General features: G+C 39.1%; 3 protein-coding genes across 3 annotated transcripts; 2 read left to right on the top strand and 1 right to left on the bottom strand.

Moving 5' to 3' along the window:
- Positions 1 to 26: 26 nt before the first annotated feature.
- On the top strand, positions 27 to 2,357 carry LOC141906424 (zinc transporter ZIP1-like). Its single transcript, XM_074795715.1, has one exon. The coding sequence runs from the start codon at positions 169 to 171 to the stop codon at positions 1,273 to 1,275; it is 1,107 nt and encodes a 368-aa protein (XP_074651816.1). The 5' UTR covers positions 27 to 168; the 3' UTR covers positions 1,276 to 2,357.
- Positions 2,358 to 2,743: 386 nt separating this feature from the next.
- LOC141905389 (cilia- and flagella-associated protein 53-like) lies at positions 2,744 to 7,255 on the bottom strand. Its single transcript, XM_074794233.1, has 7 exons — positions 6,922 to 7,255; positions 6,587 to 6,816; positions 5,986 to 6,159; positions 5,369 to 5,672; positions 5,071 to 5,289; positions 4,016 to 4,232; positions 2,744 to 3,468 (listed from the first exon to the last, which is right to left on the bottom strand). Exons 1-7 carry the CDS (start codon positions 6,997 to 6,999, stop codon positions 3,134 to 3,136), a joined length of 1,557 nt encoding a protein of 518 aa, XP_074650334.1. The 5' UTR covers positions 7,000 to 7,255; the 3' UTR covers positions 2,744 to 3,133.
- A 95-nt stretch (positions 7,256 to 7,350) lies between these two features.
- LOC141905793 (myotubularin-related protein 10-B-like) lies at positions 7,351 to 16,095 on the top strand. The gene is made up of 14 exons (XM_074794826.1): positions 7,351 to 7,389; positions 10,323 to 10,401; positions 10,775 to 10,802; positions 10,992 to 11,158; positions 11,249 to 11,324; positions 11,404 to 11,483; positions 11,563 to 11,619; positions 11,689 to 11,776; positions 11,860 to 12,059; positions 12,597 to 12,685; positions 13,458 to 13,588; positions 13,781 to 13,930; positions 14,432 to 14,610; positions 14,933 to 16,095. Exons 2-14 carry the CDS (start codon positions 10,363 to 10,365, stop codon positions 15,803 to 15,805), a joined length of 2,157 nt encoding a protein of 718 aa, XP_074650927.1. The 5' UTR covers positions 7,351 to 7,389; positions 10,323 to 10,362; the 3' UTR covers positions 15,806 to 16,095.
- Positions 16,096 to 16,383: the final 288 nt, after the last annotated feature.

Raw genomic sequence — 16,383 nt, 5'->3', positions numbered from 1 at the left:
ATGACTGTTGACAGTTGTTATCGTTTCAAAATGGCGGCCCCCAGGTGACAGATCCGAAACGATAAAACAATTAGATATTTCGTGATTTTGCGCACAACTTCAGTGGTTAAATTGTGATTTCTTGCACCTTTTTTTAACTAACAGTTGGATAAATTCAATAAAATCGAGATGTCATTACCGATTGAAGCGGTGAAAGGCTTGGTTTTGGCCGGATTGCTAGTGATGACATTCACGTTCAGTATGCTGCCACTGAAATTCGTATCTGTCGCTAGACACGTAACAGGCGTCGAGGGGCGACATAAATGGAGTCGAATAATCAGTTTTTTAAGTTGCTACGCGGCCGGTGTCTTCCTAGGTACGTGTTTGTTAGATTTATTTCCCGACGTTCGCGGGAAACTGGTCGAGACGTTCGATAATATGGGCGTCGTGACCAACTTCCCCATCTCCGAATTCGTCATGGTGTTCGGACTATTTTTGATTTTGATCACGGAGCAAATCGTGCTGTCGGTGAAAGAAGCTCACGAAGACGACGAGGATGCGGAACGCTCGCCGCTGCTCGGACACGGACACTCGCACGGCGGTCCGCATCATCAACCGGACGCGCCGACCGCTAGTTTACTACAACACGATCATCACCATCATCATTTCGAAGAAAGCATCGAAGGAATTTTCGATCAACCGATCAGTCGCAATCACAGCAGCGAATCGTTACTGAATACGTCTTACGTGAACGATTCATCGACGAAAGAACCCGATCATTCGATACACGTAGATCGTAGTTCGCATTCACCGGTTCGCGCGATCATTCTACTCCTCGCGTTGTCTCTTCACTCGGTATTCGAAGGTTTAGCTGTTGGTTTACAACCGAATACAAACGCCGTACTGCAGATATTTCTCGCGCTGTTTCTACACAAATGCATCCTCGCGTTCAGTTTAGGGCTGAATCTAGTTCAGAGTCGTCTGACGGTGAAAGCGATCGTCAAATCGAATTTATTGTTTTCGATCATGTCTCCGCTCGGTATCGGAATCGGTATACTCGTCAACGATATGTCCGATTCGATTTATTCGAATCTAGCTAACGGAATCCTGCAGGGAATCGCGTGCGGAACGTTTTTGTACGTGACGTTTTTCGAAGTTTTGCCGCATGAATTCAACTCGAGCGACGATCGTTTATTGAAATTGTTGTTTTTACTTCTCGGATACGGAACGGTAACTGGTTTATTATTCCTAGATCCACCAGTTGTTCATTCTCCACCTCTTCATGGAAAACCATAAACAAAAATCTGTTAAAACTTGAGTGAATTCTAATTCTAATTCATGTTTTGTGAAAATCTGCTTATAACACTTTAACTACTTTATTGAGCTAAAATCATAACCACCTGTATAGGATTCAGTTCCACAGATGTGAGTTTGAATTGGCTCCAGAGTGGCTCTGATAGAGATATAAGTTCTTAACGAAAAGACTATGAACAATATTTTTAAAGATTAAGATATCGTAGTTTTAAACTTTTCAAACAGTAAGAATTCTTTATTTCTGAGAGCTTTCATATAAAAGTGTATTGAATGCAACTGATGACGGTTCATTTAATATCTGTGATATACATTTTGCATTTATTTTCACGTATTAAAGAACCTGTAACTTTTCTAGCGTTCGTGCACACATTCACGCATGCTTTTCATATGAAAGGATTTTCTCAGATATTTAGTGATAAAGTACATTCTTCAATACTAGTCTGATAAGGTAAAGTGGTGTGGAATCTATTATCTGAACTTAAAGTTGGAATTTCCATTTAACAAGCGTGCACTTTGTACTTAATTCTGTAAGATTGTGTTAACAATAAGGTTTTGAAAGGTTTGTTCACTGGTTTGTCCATTTGTTATGACTGTACTGAGAGCTGAATGAAATATTTGCACACAGAGAATGTGACTTACAACCACTAACTGAATGTACTGTAAGTCATCTTATCCACATGCAAAAATGACCTGCTATCATAAATTTGATAATTACTCGACAGGGCCAAATAACTGTTGATAATTAGCTAGAAGGTATCTGTAGTTAGGTGATGCTATAATTTTGTAATTAGTAAATGGATTCTTACATATAGAATATGCTCAATGGGATGCCGTGTGATCATATTGTCATTAATAATGGATCACTGAGCGTAACGATGTCAGTAGAGCATGTTTCTAGTTATTATGTTCAGTATCTGATAATATTTGTGTATATCACAGTGATATCTACCATGTATGTGCTATTTTTTGTTGCATATGGTCAGTGTACCAGTAAATCTTATTGAAAGCTATTAGTTTATTAATAAATGCGTGTATGATTATATTTTAACTATTTATATATGATACGAATATTCTACGAATAAATCATATTTTGCGTTATCTAAAATTATCTGATTTTTATCTGTTTTTAACTGATGTTGTCCTATGACACGAGTATTCTGTTGGATGACTTCCCGAGGAACAGCTATCAGGGCAGCCCATTTGAACACTATCATTGAATAGCTATGTGGTGACCAGTCGTACCTTGGCTTCCTCTATTTACCAGAGCTGATTCTTAGATCTCTCCACGAAGCCGAAAAAGATTCTGGAACACTCACTTCCACAACAGGCAGCTCCTCGCAGAAGAATGAATCCTTGAAGTCGACAGGAAATGAACAAACAATTTGATAAAGACATTCACTAATATATAATATCTAGATATAATTTTTGATTAAAGACAAACATACACAGATAATTCAGCATCATTAACAACTAAATATATACATATCTTTTTTTTTTTACATTTTGGGACACGATAATAACACAAATGGAAATAACAAATACTTCAGCAACATTTCGAATCATTTCTTCATCTGTATTCTTAACTCGCACGTATTTCATTAATTAAGGGAACAAAAATATATTCATTGAAAATAGCATTAAACATGTCTCCTCATAAAACAGAAGATTTACTAGATATTCAAAAGGATTTTGTATCACAGACGGATTTCGGATGGAACTAGATAAAAAATCTCATTAAAATTCCAATCAATCGTCGCACAGTTTTCTACAACTGAGGTTTGAAAGGGTTATTATTAACATTGTCTAAAGCAGATTTCTAAATCGGGACGGTTTTTCTAATCTATGACGCGGTAATATCGGTCATCATACGATGTTTCCTCATCGGATGAGCTTTCTCGTCGAGATACGGATTATCGAGGGCCGCTCGTAGTTTCTGTTGGTATTCGCGTTCGGCCTGCTCGCCGAGTAAATACTCGCGCTCGTGTTCGAGGTTGATCTGTTCGTTACGCAGCGTGTTGTATTTGATTTGGTCGAGTAAATCGTTCTGATGGGCGTGGTGTTTATCGCGAGCTCGAATCGTCTGTTCGCGTTCGATGCGTTTGTTGTCTTCGATCGCCTGCATGATCTCCTCTCTTTCTCTTGCTGCTACTATTTGTTTATCAGCGTTTCGACGACCTGAATTTATAAATCGAATATTCATTCTCCAAGTATTTACTATTTCATCAGCTCGTGTTAATTTCATACCGATGTAAAGTGCACTGATTATAACTTGTAGGATAGCGCTATACAAGAATATAAATTATAATCATTATTATCATCATTATTATTACTATCAATATTATCATTATTCAAAGCGAATACCGGTAATGTAATCGTTAAACATGTAAGATGGCAGAATTTAGGATAGGATGATTATGTGATGACTAGAACAATAATGTCTCGAGATAGGAGTGGACGGAGGGGTTGGGAAGGTAAATGCGCATCTGCCAAATGATTTCAGATTATATTTTCTAACCGAGAGAAGGTTCTATGATTCGGAACGAACTGTTCGAAGTGGTTTGTAAACTGGTAAAGAGGGTGTCATCGTTATGGAGGCATTCGAACTCAAATGAAGTGATTTTAAACAAGATCAGTTTTCCAATGAAGAGAAAAACAAGATATCATTTGCAGAGACTCGACAATCAGGAATGATGGATAGTAAACAAAATTCTAAACTACTTACGTTTTTCTTCAATTTGTTGTTTTCTCGTCTGCATGACGTCGCTGAGAAGTTTCTCTCGAGCTTCAGCTTCTAGATCCCACTGTCGAATGCGTTTCTGCCACATTTTCTCAACCTCTTCATCCAGTAATCGGTCGAGTTCTTTCTCGCGTATTTTCTCCTCTTCCAACATGTTCTTCAAGTATTCTCGGTAACGACGATCTTCTTCACGAAGCTCTTTCTATAAATCAATCAATGAAAAAAATCATGTGAAGGGTCATCATTTTTTACTTTACCTTTTACTTTAGGTGGTCAAAAACTGGACTGAGGTCTAGTCAGTAACTGGACTGGGGTTTAGTCAGTAACTGGACCGAGGTTTAGTTAGAAACTGGACTGGAGTTTGGTCAAAAACTTGACTATGGTTTAGTCAGTAACTGGACTAAGGTTTAGTTAGAAACTGGACTGAAGTCTAGTTAGAAACTGGACTGGAGTTTAGTCAGAAACTTGACTATGGTTTAGTCAGTAACTGGACTGAGGTTTAGTTAGAAACTGGACTGGAGTTTAGTCAGAAACTTGACTATGGTTTAGTCAGTAACTGGACTGAGGTTTAGTTAGAAACTGGACTATGGTTTAGTAAGTAGCTGGACAAATTTTTAATCAGTAACTGGACTGCAGATTAGTCAGTAACTGGACTGCGGTTAGTCAATAACTGGACTGCAGTTTAGTCAGCAACTGGACTGCTGTTTAATCAGTAACTGGACTGCAGATTAGTCAGTTACTGGACTGCAGATTAGTCAGTAACTGGACTGCAGATTAGTCAGTAACTAAACTGCGGTTAGTCAATAACTGGACTGCAGTTTAGTCAGCAACTGGACTGCTGTTTAATCAGTAACTGGACTGCAGATTAGTCAGTAACTGGACTGCGGTTAGTCAATAACTGGACTGCAGTTTAGTCAGCAACTGGACTGCAGTTTAGTCAGTAACCGGACTGTGGTCATCATTTAAACATCACTAAAATGATTTTTGAATGGAGATGACCTCAGTAACGACCAATAAATAAACGCTGTTCACTGACGTACCTTTCTCTGAGCGATTTCTAGAGCTTCATTCTGTGATTCTTCCAGTAATTTCTCCATTAGCTGCATGTCGTACGCGAGCTGCTCTTGAACTTCTTTCGCTTGTTTCTTCATTTTCAAACGTCTGTTAATATCGAGTAATTGTTTCGCCTCGACCCGACGTCGTCGTTTCTCTTCTTGTTTCTTCTCTTCCTCCAGTTTACGAAGTTCCGCTTGTTCTTTCTGAAATAACGAACAAATAATTGAAAATTCGCCGAAACATGAAACGTCAGATATTCGTCGGTAATCTTTACACGCGCACCAATAATTCAGCCTCTTCTTCTTTGAGTTTCTTTTCCTCCTCTTTCTTCGCGGCTAACGCCGCTCGCTGAACCTGCAGAACCTGTAAACATTCTTGATTTCGAGCCATTTGTTTTTCAGCCTCTTTCTCTTCTCGTTGAGCCTTGGCTTGCATGTCCTCGTACCACAAACGAGCGAACATATCCTCCTCTTTTCTCAGATCGTCCTGTATGGCATCTCTGATTTTCAACTGTTCCATTCGCTCGGCGCAAACTTCATCTTGATGACGTCGCGATAATGTGGAACGTAGTTCTTCGCACTGATTTCTAAAAGCGAAACAAAGAATTTTTACTTTTTATCAGAGAATCTCAATCCAAACTATTTTCAAGAATTTAAAGAGGTGAAAATGCACCGATCTTTCACGCGCTGAAGCCAGTTGTGTTTTGAGTGTACCAGTGGAGAGTTGATGGAGAGACAATCAAAACTACATTGCAACCACTGTATGGATTATGATTGTTAACTTTAACAAACTCCCAGCAGACCGAGGTCTCATCGATCCACGGTTCATGGTGGTGAAGTAGTTAGTTGAAAGTTATTCTCTAGCCCTGTAGCATCGATCGATGTCTATGATTTATTTACCTGAATAGCTGGTCGCATTTGTCTTCGACGTATTTCAATCTTTCCGTTTCGCGTTTGTCTTTCAGCTGTTTCGCGCGGTCTCTCATTCGAGCTTGTCGTTCCAGAACCGTCTCTTCTTTAGCTTCCATTTCTTCTACGTATTGCTGCTCCTCGGCCGCCAACATTTCACGCAATCTACAATCATTTCAGAAAGGTAAATTTGAGAGACTCAAAGATTTTCAAAAAATGCATTTCATTTCTTAAATAGGGCTCACAGCTTAACAAACCTAGTTGCATACGTAGTGATAGATATAGGGATTGGATTCGGTAACAGGTAGGATCTAATTTTCCCTGATTTTTTTTTCTTATAACAGAAAATTTCCTGAGTGAATCTGAGAAATCTCTAAGTTTAAAATGTAACAATTTCCCTAATTTATGAATCCGATTCCCTTAATTTTCCCAGTCAGTGGCCGTCCTGTAGTAGGGCCTATAGGAAGGGTAGGTTTTGGATTCGGGGTTGGTTAAGGGTACAGGATTGGGTCTGGGATCTAAGGGAAGGGTACAAATAAGGCTAGTTTGGGTACGACTAGGGTTCACATTAGGGTGTAAGCAATAATTTTACCTTTCCCTGCGGTCCTCGATGCTCCATTCTTCAGCTTTTAATAAATCATTAATTCTACGCCTGACGGTATTTGATTGAATTCGTCTGTCTGTCGTCCGTTCCCAATCATTCCGTAAATCGCACATCTGTTGATATTGACTTTGTTTCATCACTTTTTCGCGCATTTCTTCTTGATGTCTTCGATCGAGGATCAATTTCTCAGGCGGATATTTGTTTGTGGGTTTTGCTTTCTGGAAATAAGAATCGACGTAATTTTCATTATTTAAATCATCCGCGGCATAAAAAGTTTGATTTCGCGAATATTCTATTCAAGTTCATTCTATATTCATACTTACTATAGCAACTGAATTTGGACTGGGTCCTGTAACTTCGCGACATCTTTTAGGTCGCTGTCCAGCCGCTACCATCATCATGTTACCGTTTTGTGAGTAGAACTGGGCGTTATTCTAACAGACTACCCTCTCAAATTTTTCAACCAACTCCAACTTTTCCTTCTCTCTCTCCTCTCTACTGCTCAAGTTAGTACCAAAATTCGTAAGATTTCAGATATTCCAGTGATAAAGCACGTACCCTGTTTCCTTAAGGATGCGATTAAAGCTACGTTAACTCACAAATTACAAGCCTTATCACGAAAAGTGTCAGTAGTACGTCCATATAGAACATATACCTGGTTGTCTTGGTGATAAATAAACTACAGCCCAGACGGGATAATCATAAAATGCGGACTCTGGACTGGATTCAAATCGAAGGTCCGGCTGGTTGTCCGCACCGTAAATGGGATCCACCTAATTTCTAAAAATGACGAGTCATATCAAACTGCAGAGTGCGCACGGGGCCGTGCGCAGGAGGCCGCGCGCAGGGGGCCGCTTTAATAAAGTGAAAACCACACGATATTATTTACGAAACGGCAATACATATACATAGTAGTATGCGATATGAAACTACTCCTACTTCTACCAATTAATCAAATGCATAACCACCATCAACCAGTTTACGATTTTACCATCGAGATGCGCATAAAATGGTACACTAAGAACAGTATACAGAGTATATATTATTTATCAAAATACTCCGCCGAATCTACGAATTTTTATCTATCTGCTGCTGCTGCTGAGGAGGGGCGCAGGGGGCCGCGTGAATTTTTATCTATCTGCTGCTGCTGCTGCTGCTGCTGCTGCTGCTGCTGCTGCTGCATGGAGAGGCGCGCAGGGGGCCGCGTTTTAAAAGTTTTAATAGTTTTACTTGTCTTCTGCTGGATGGGTGCGCAGGGGGCCGCGTTTTAAAAGTTTTAATAGTTTTACTTGTCTTCTGCTGGATAGGTGCGCAGGGGGCCGCGTTTTAAAAGTTTTAATAGTTTTACTTGTCTTCTGCTGGATAGGTGCGCAGTGGGCCGCGTTTTAAAAGTTTTAATAGTTTTACTTGTCTTCTGCTGGATAGGTGCGCAGGGGCCGCGTTTTAATAGTGTAAATAGTTTTACTTGTCTGCTGCTGGATAAGTGCGCAGAGGGCCGCATTTTAATAGTGTAAATAGTTTTACTTGTCTTCTGCTAGATAGGTGCGCAGGGGGCCGCTATATTTCTATTTGATTCTGAACTAATAGTTTTACTAAGTTTTACTTGTCTTCTACTGGATAGGTGCGCACGGGGCCACGTTTTAATAGTGTATATAGTTTTACTTGTCTTCTGCTGGATAGGTGCGCAGGGGGCCGCGGTTTAATAGTGTAAATAGTTTTACTTGTCTGCTGCTGGATAAGCGCGCAGGGGGCCGCGGTTTAATAGTGTAAATAGTTTTACTTGTCTGCTGCTGGATAGGTGCGCAGGGGGCCGCGGTTTAATAGTGGAAATAGTTTTACTTGTCTTCTGCTGGATAGGTGCGCACGGGGCCGTGGTTTAATAGTGTAAATAGTTTTACTTGTCTTCTGCTGGATAGGTGCGCAGGGGGCCGCGTTTTAAAAGTTTTAATAGTTTTACTTGTCTTCTGCTGGATAGGTGCGCAGGGGGCCGCGTTTTAAAAGTTTTAATAGTTTTACTTGTCTTCTGCTGGATAGGTGCGTAGGGGGCCGCGTTTTAATAGTGTAAATAGTTTTACTTGTCTGCTGCTGGATAAGTGCGCAGGGGGCCGCATTTTAATAGTGTAAATAGTTTTACTTGTCTTCTGCTAGATAGGTGCGCAGGGGGCCGCTATATTTCTATTTGATTCTGAACTAATAGTTTTACTAAGTTTTACTTGTCTTCTACTGGATAGGTGCGCACGGGGCCACGTTTTAATAGTGTATATAGTTTTACTTGTCTTCTGCTGGATAGGTGCGCAGGGGGCCGCGGTTTAATAGTGTAAATAGTTTTACTTGTCTGCTGCTGGATAAGCGCGCAGGGGGCCGCGGTTTAATAGTGTAAATAGTTTTACTTGTCTGCTGCTGGATAGGTGCGCAGGGGGCCGCGGTTTAATAGTGTAAATAGTTTTACTTGTCTTCTGCTGGATAGGTGCGCACGGGGCCGCGGTTTAATAGTGTAAATAGTTTTACTTGTCTTCTGCTGGATAGGTGCGCAGGGGGCCGCGGTTTAATAGTGTAAATAGTTTTACTTGTCTGCTGCTGGATAAGCGCGCAGGGGGCCGCGGTTTAATAGTGTAAATAGTTTTACTTGTCTGCTGCTGGATAAGCGCGCAGGGGGCCGCGGTTTAATAGTGTAAATAGTTTTACTTGTCTGCTGCTGGATAAGCGCGCAGGGGGCCGCGGTTTAATAGTGTAAATAGTTTTACTTGTCTTCTGCTGGATAGGTGCGCAGGGGGCCGCGGTTTAATAGTTTTACCATAGTTTTACTTGTCTACTGCTGGATATGTGCGCAAGGGGCCGCGGTTTAATAGTTTTACTAAGTTTTACTTGTCTTCTGCTAGATAGGTGCGCAGGGGGCCGCGTTTTAATAGTGTAAATAGTTTTACTTGTCTTCTGCTAGATAGGTGCTAAATATTTTATTAAGTCAGAGAAATGTATGTATTATCATTATCATGTTATCGCCAATTATCGAAAGTATTATGATACAAATTAAAGATATCGAGATTAGAAATCAAGCGATCTATAATATCCATGTGTATAAATATTTTATTAAGTCTGCGATCTATAAAATCAAGCGATCTATAAAATCCAGTACAACAAGATACGTAAGCTTCAATTTACATGTATGAATATTTAAGTCAGTGATGTGTATGTATTATCGTTATTTTGCTATTACCAATTATCGAGCCGCCTCTGATACTTATGATGTTTAAGTGTCAATCGAATATGTATGTCAAATAAATAAATGAACAGTGAAACTCGCATTTTCTCAGCTTTCATCTTATTTTGGACGACTATTTTTTGCTGTTGAAAAACGACGACATGGTGAATGGGAAATTCAGGAGTTTAAAAAACCGAGTTATGTACGTAGAGGACGGCCCCCGGCGCGATTGACCTTAATTTTCATAGTAACAATATCAATCCTATATCTACGATTTTGAATTACATGATTAAGCATATATAAAGGTTCTAGCTCAAAAATCAAAATTAAATCAGCTTAATTGTTTTTCTATTTAAAAAAGTGAGTTAAAAAAAATTTCTGCATTATTGCTAAAAAATCATCGTTTCGTCTAGCATCATATACCAGTTCTCACTTTACAATACCCGGCCCCCTGCGCACCCATTGAGCGCAGGGGGCCGCAGCGGCCCCCTGCGCACTCTGCAGACAGACCCCACTCAAAATGACACTTGTTGTTGTGTGAGAATTCCGTATTCATTGCATTGTTATGGATCCTACGTTTAAGTCATACATTGATCGTGATGGGGTAGGTTTGATTCGTATTCGTGATTCTATTCAATTCAACTTTTATGATTTGTACTTCGTGAGAAATCTATACTTGAAACACATTCTACCCTGCTGTTGGGGTGTATTCAATTTGACCACTCCGTCTTCCTACCTTAACTATTGCACCGAAGGAATCGTCGATACACTCTGCAGCATCTGTATTCAGCGTCCTTGATTCCTCAGAAATATTTGCTCAGGTGCTAATTAATGAATTTGCTAACTTCGTTCCATTTGTTAACAATTAGGCCCTAAGTCTGATATCTGACCCATAAACCCTAATTCCCTTTGCGTATTAATACCGCTGATTCTAATGATTGCCGTTAATTAAGAATCGCATATTTTTCTATTTTTAGGAACTACTAGAACCGTCATTGCTTCCTGGTAAATCAATCTAATCAATCAGTTAGGCCTACAGCTGGATTTGGTTACTTGACCAATTGATTTTGCTGTAGAAATCTGAATTTCGCAATTTGAGTTCTGCATCAGGGAAATCGGGATAGAATCATCTGCAGGGACCCCGTATTTTGAGGAGTTAAACCCCTAATATTTATGACTTGATATTTTTTTCAGGCGATGTTATCATCGGGCGAGCTCACAAAGTCATGCAGCTTTACCCGTTGTTAAAGGGTAGCCCCAGGGGTCAGGATATCAGCGATATCAGCGGTAGTCTGTATTGTACTTTATTCAAAGCTTCGTTCATCGAGGAACAATCGCATGAAACTCAAAATGGCTTCCAAGTAAGAACTCGATCATCAGAGCTTCTGAAATCGAATTTTAAAAGATGGTTCGATTCATTTGCAATCTGAAAAACTGACCTTATTCTTCAGGAAAAACCAAAAGCAAACAGTTTAATTCTGGGTGATAATGAATTTCCTCTGGCTGGAATCAGTGGTGTTTATCAAGGTAAGGAGGACCTTGCTATATTTTTTAAGACTTACTGGAATAAATTTTCGATAAATGGCATTCAATTATTTTTTTGCAGTTTCGAAAGGCAAGCGTAAAAAAATGGTCCCCGGAGTTGTGCTTACCGACAAGATAAAAAAGATCGAAATAGTTTGCAAGGTGAATTAAATTTCCAGCTATTCTTCGACCTCAAATCCTTAATTTGAGATAATTGTTTTAATGAATTTCTGAATTTTAGGATTTCCGCAAGTTTTCATTCCAATTCAAGTCGACTGCAAAAGATGAAGCCAGGAATGTAAGTCCTAACCTTTTAAATCTGAGTAACCGTTGGAAAAATTGCAGCTTGAATTTAATTGTTTTCCAGGTGCTGCATGCTATTCTACATCATGCTTTTCCCAGTAGACCTGACCACTTCTTTGCATTTTCCTACAAACCACCAGGCCCGCCACAAGGTATGTTATATATTTTGCTTCATCTTACATTCAATTCAAGATTTCAATAACTGAATAACCAGTTTTTTCTCGCTTGATAAAAGTTGAAAGGCCGTCGTACCAGGTGACTAAAGATTTCGAGATGGAGGTGCTACGTCAACGCGCTAGGTGCTGGAGAGCTGATCGTTTGAATTATCAATGTCAACTGTCTCAGAATATGCCGGAAGCGTTCGTATTACCGCGTAGTCTTATAAACGCCGAGGTGAAACGTAGATCCGGTCATTTCGTGGAACAACGAGTTCCTGTTAGTATAATTACATAAAACTCGAAACAAAAACCAATTCCTGTAACTGTGTTCGTAGACAGGTAGTATTCTTTCTAGGTTAACTTGATTATACAAGCTTTCGTTACTACTGCCCAGTAGCTTCATCGGATAAATGAATATTTTCAGTGAAATCGAGTTAACTTTCAAAGTACTACCAGTTTTCATATTGACTGATTTGACCTCAGGTTTAACCCTTTCAGTGCGTCTACACCGCAGTGCGGTGTATAAATCAGTGATGGATTTTGCTAGTACACCGCACTGCGGTGTATTGATGTAATTAGTAATTTGTAATTATCTCTATTGAAAAATGGCAGCAAGTGTCAAACATAGTGAAATACTAGTAACTAACGATACACCGCACTGCGGTGTAGACGCACTATAGTGGTATTCCCATTGTTCAACACACTAGGGTGGAATTTTTTAGAATTTTCAAATTTTCTCTAGCACTATAGGGTATTAATTAGTCAGCACTGAAAGGGTTAAACAGCTCCCTCACTCTCATTATTGTATTTGTAGATGTGGAGTTTTACATATTCTAAAGGCTCATCTCTTGTACGTATGGCTTATGTTAGACCAGATTCACCTGAACAAGATGTTGCCAAAGAGTAAGTTATCTCTAAAACGTCTATGTTTATACATGTATGTTTTGTATTCACTGTTTTGTTGGTTATGGGTAGTTTTTAGAATATTTGAAGCATTATTTGTATCGAAAACAAAATGATCGTCTGTTCATTTATTCATGTGTAAATCTTGCTGACTGTAATTTATTTTCTTGCATGGTTTCACAGACGAGATATGTAAGTTGATCGTGTCTATATATCTACGGTAGTTTGTGCCACCGATATTTACTAGATTACCAAATATCCCGATATCTCTTAACGGAATGTTTTCTAGATTTCAACAGGAATGTTAAAGCTTCTTTTATTTAATTCACGTATAATGAATTGTACATCACGCTGGTGATATGAATTTATCGGTGTGTCTTATAAATCTTACTAATACCGGTATATTTAGACTTGCTGCAAGTTTTCGATCTTTGATTTAGTGGTATCCCCTGATAAATTGATGCAGGGTCCGGTTTTATAGATTGGTAATGCGGAATTGAGTTAGACCCAGTGTTTAAGTTATTATCAGTCTATAAAACTGGCCCTGGTGTTAAGTGTTTTGCTCTTAAGTTCTTCGCTTGTATTCTTTGTATGAAGTGAATGATTTGGCTTCCTATATACTGCACTATTTAATTGGGCTAACAGATATATGACCATACAGTATTATACAGTATACTCATTTTAATATGGACTAAAATGGGATAAATACATTTCGAAACTTGTCAGATACATATAACATTAAATGACTGGTTTTTGATCCGTCTATTTATAGTTTGATATCAGCTGTAAATCGCACTGCTCCTCATAAAGACGGTCCTTTTCTCGAGGATTTGGGTAAATCTTTCCCGACGCCCAAAGAGCTCAAACGAAGTTACGACAAGTTGAGAGAAATGTGTGCTCCAGGTAATCATCAGTGATCAGTGATCAATATTTTTATAGATGTTTGACCAGTGATGATATTTCATCAATAATTGTAGTTTCGGTTGGTGTGATATTTCGATAATTGCCTTTTGACAATCTATCCAACATTTAAATCATCTCTGTTCAAACTCGTCGCTCATTATGATTTTGAAACTGATTTCTTGTTTTGTATAGTAACGGTGAAGGAATATTGGACGACCGATCGACAGTGGGGGTCGCTGTTAGAGGATAGTCGATGGTTACAATATGTTGCTCATTCACTAGAAGTTGCTGCACGATGCGTTCATAAGATTTGTGATAAGGCTAGGACTGTTATAATATCAGGTATATTCTAAGAGTTAGATCATTGACAACTGTTGAAATTTCTGAACATTTGAAAGAACAAAAATTATCTTTTCCATAGTAAAGTGAAACTGTCTTGAATTCGGTTATAGAAAAAATACAATTACGAAATAAGTACTAATAAAGTATTTTCACATTTTGCTATGAGCCATTTTTGAAATGGATTTGCAGTGATCACATTTGATTGCGCAGCATCCTGACCAGCCTGAAATCAATCATATACAACATGATTTAAATGCCCTATCATTGAGTCAGACATTATTTTTTTGAAATCTCGGATTTCAAAGTGAATTCCAACCTAGGTTTCCCCAATCAACTGCTCACTGAATATATTCTTAGAAATCTAGTTACAACAGGCATCACAAAGTAACCTTCTTATCGTTTATGCTGCTTTTTGAAAATCCGTTTTGGAAATGGCTCATTACTTTGTATATTGGAATTTTTTCATCAACTAAAAGTGCTGTTTTTTTTGGGTCTATTTAGAATATAACAGTCGTGATTATTGTTGCGTTGTATCGAGTTTAACGCAGGTTTTAATCGATCCGTATTTCCGGACGATCGAGGGTTTCGAGAACCTCGTACAACGTGAATGGGTCGCAGCTGGACATAAGTTCGCCAGTCGTTTAGGCTTAATTAATACTCCCGAGAAAGACTCGGAAGAGGTGAGTCGAAAATTAATATGAGCAAGGTACCGGCACAGTTACTGTGGCGAGTGAGGATTATGTATTTACCCGATACTGGGTTACAGCACTTCAATTTGAATCAATTTTTCTAACTAGGAAATCAATTATCAGTGATATCTACGCTGTACGACGAGTTAAAAAGTCAATCTTATATTTGATAACTAGTTTGTTAATAGACCAGTAAATCCGCGTCAAATTTCATTGTTCAGATAATTGCACCATCTGGTGATTGCTGGTACCTATTCAGTGTCAAAGAACGATCTAATATCTATTGAAACTGATGTCAATATTTTTCTTGCAGTCCCCTGTATTTCTGCTGTTTCTCGACTGTATGTGGCAGTTGTTACAGCAGTTTCCGTTGTTATTCGAATTCTCTGAAACATACCTAACGATTCTCTGGGATTCGGCAAACAGCGGTCTGTTTCATACATTCCTGTTCGACAACAGTTGGACGTACATACAACAAAAGGACTTCGAGAAAATGCAGAAAACTGATAAGAAACTGCCTCAGGTTTGGGACTGGGGCGTGCAGTTGAGCGTAGATAACCAGGCGTTATTGCGCAATCCGCTATTTATAGCGCGTACGGATAAAGATTTACTGGAGGATTTAAAAAGCGCGATGAAACCGACTCGCCATTCCATAAAAAATCAGAAAAACTACGCGAAAAAATTGAACGGAATTTACGCGTACGAAGGGAAGAGTTTTAAAACGGGAGTGATCAAACCGCAGGTGGAAAGCGCTCTGATGCAGTTTTGGTCGCAGTTGTATCTGCGCTGGTTGGAACCGGCTAAGATACAACAGGGCGGGTCGCCGGCCGAGTATTTCATGCAATGCTTGCTCGTCGAAGAACTATTGTGTATGAAACGAAAAATTGAGTGCATGAGTTCGAATACGCCGTACAAAAATCCGGACAAACATAAAAACCTGTTCTTCAGCGGAAGCTCGCTGGATAACGGCGACTTGTCATTATCGCTGGTGAAAACGCAAGCGGAACTGATAAGTTCGTCTTATCCGTTTATGGCGCAGATGCCAGCTATCAGTAAACACCTACTGGGTACGTCGCCGATTACACATTTCCTCGATAACAGCGAATTCAACGACGAAGAGGGTTTTAAGAGATTGAATGAAGATCTCGGAACGTTGGCGACGAGATCGTCGTTTTTAGAGGACTAGTCACTTGCTCAACACCGCTGATCATTGTACGACGAGCGTCTGTGTGGCAGGGTATTTTACCATCTGATATAATGTATTATCTAATCATATTTATGACAGCTAGGTCTAAGATGGGATCTGTTTAAAGTAATTACTGGGCTTTTTCATTCATTCTGTGCTCTCTACTTAACTGATAGTAGATAATATATATGAGTGAATCCATGGTTGTCATGCTGGGATTTATTTATTTGCTGAAGTTTTGAAGTGTTTTGTTTATGCCTTACGTACGGTGTATATATATATATATATATATATATATATATATATCGGTAATACACTCAGTATTGCTTGAAAACGATGATATAGTGTTTATCGATACCAGACTCAACATGCTTGTGCAAACAACACAGATAAAATTGATCCAATAATAATTATACATCACCTAATCATCGTAATACGTGTAATTATGTTATAAAGGTCACATCGACCTTATGATGAAAAAATTACTGTTTTCATGTACCTATACATGAACATGCGGTAATAGTCTGTTACCATTCGTATGGTATAAGAAAATGTATGTGTTTATTAATGTATTAATG

The sequence above is a fragment of the Tubulanus polymorphus genome, chromosome 5 (assembly GCF_964204645.1).
Source record: "Tubulanus polymorphus chromosome 5, tnTubPoly1.2, whole genome shotgun sequence".
NCBI classification, from domain to species: domain Eukaryota; kingdom Metazoa; phylum Nemertea; class Palaeonemertea; order Tubulaniformes; family Tubulanidae; genus Tubulanus; species Tubulanus polymorphus.
The sequence above is the reverse complement of the archived record's forward strand: the minus strand, read 5'-3'. Positions and strand labels throughout refer to the sequence as shown.

Excerpts from the sequence above, each read along its gene's own strand:
- LOC141906424 (XM_074795715.1), top strand. The coding sequence starts at position 169 with ATGTCATTACCGATTGAAGCGGTGAAAGGCTTGGTTTTGGCCGGATTG.
- LOC141905793 (XM_074794826.1), top strand. The coding sequence starts at position 10,363 with ATGGATCCTACGTTTAAGTCATACATTGATCGTGATGGG. Across the intron at positions 11,777-11,859 it reads ACCACCAGGCCCGCCACAAG|TTGAAAGGCCGTCGTACCAG; the intron begins GTATGTTATATA and ends GCTTGATAAAAG. Across the intron at positions 12,686-13,457 it reads GAACAAGATGTTGCCAAAGA|TTTGATATCAGCTGTAAATC; the intron begins GTAAGTTATCTC and ends GTCTATTTATAG.
- LOC141905389 (XM_074794233.1), bottom strand. The coding sequence starts at position 6,999 with ATGATGATGGTAGCGGCTGGACAGCGACCTAAAAGATGTCGCGAAGTT. Across the intron at positions 6,160-6,586 it reads ATCGAGGACCGCAGGGAAAG|ATTGCGTGAAATGTTGGCGG; the intron begins GTAAAATTATTG and ends AAATGATTGTAG. Across the intron at positions 4,233-5,070 it reads TAGAAATCGCTCAGAGAAAG|AAAGAGCTTCGTGAAGAAGA; the intron begins GTACGTCAGTGA and ends ATTGATTTATAG.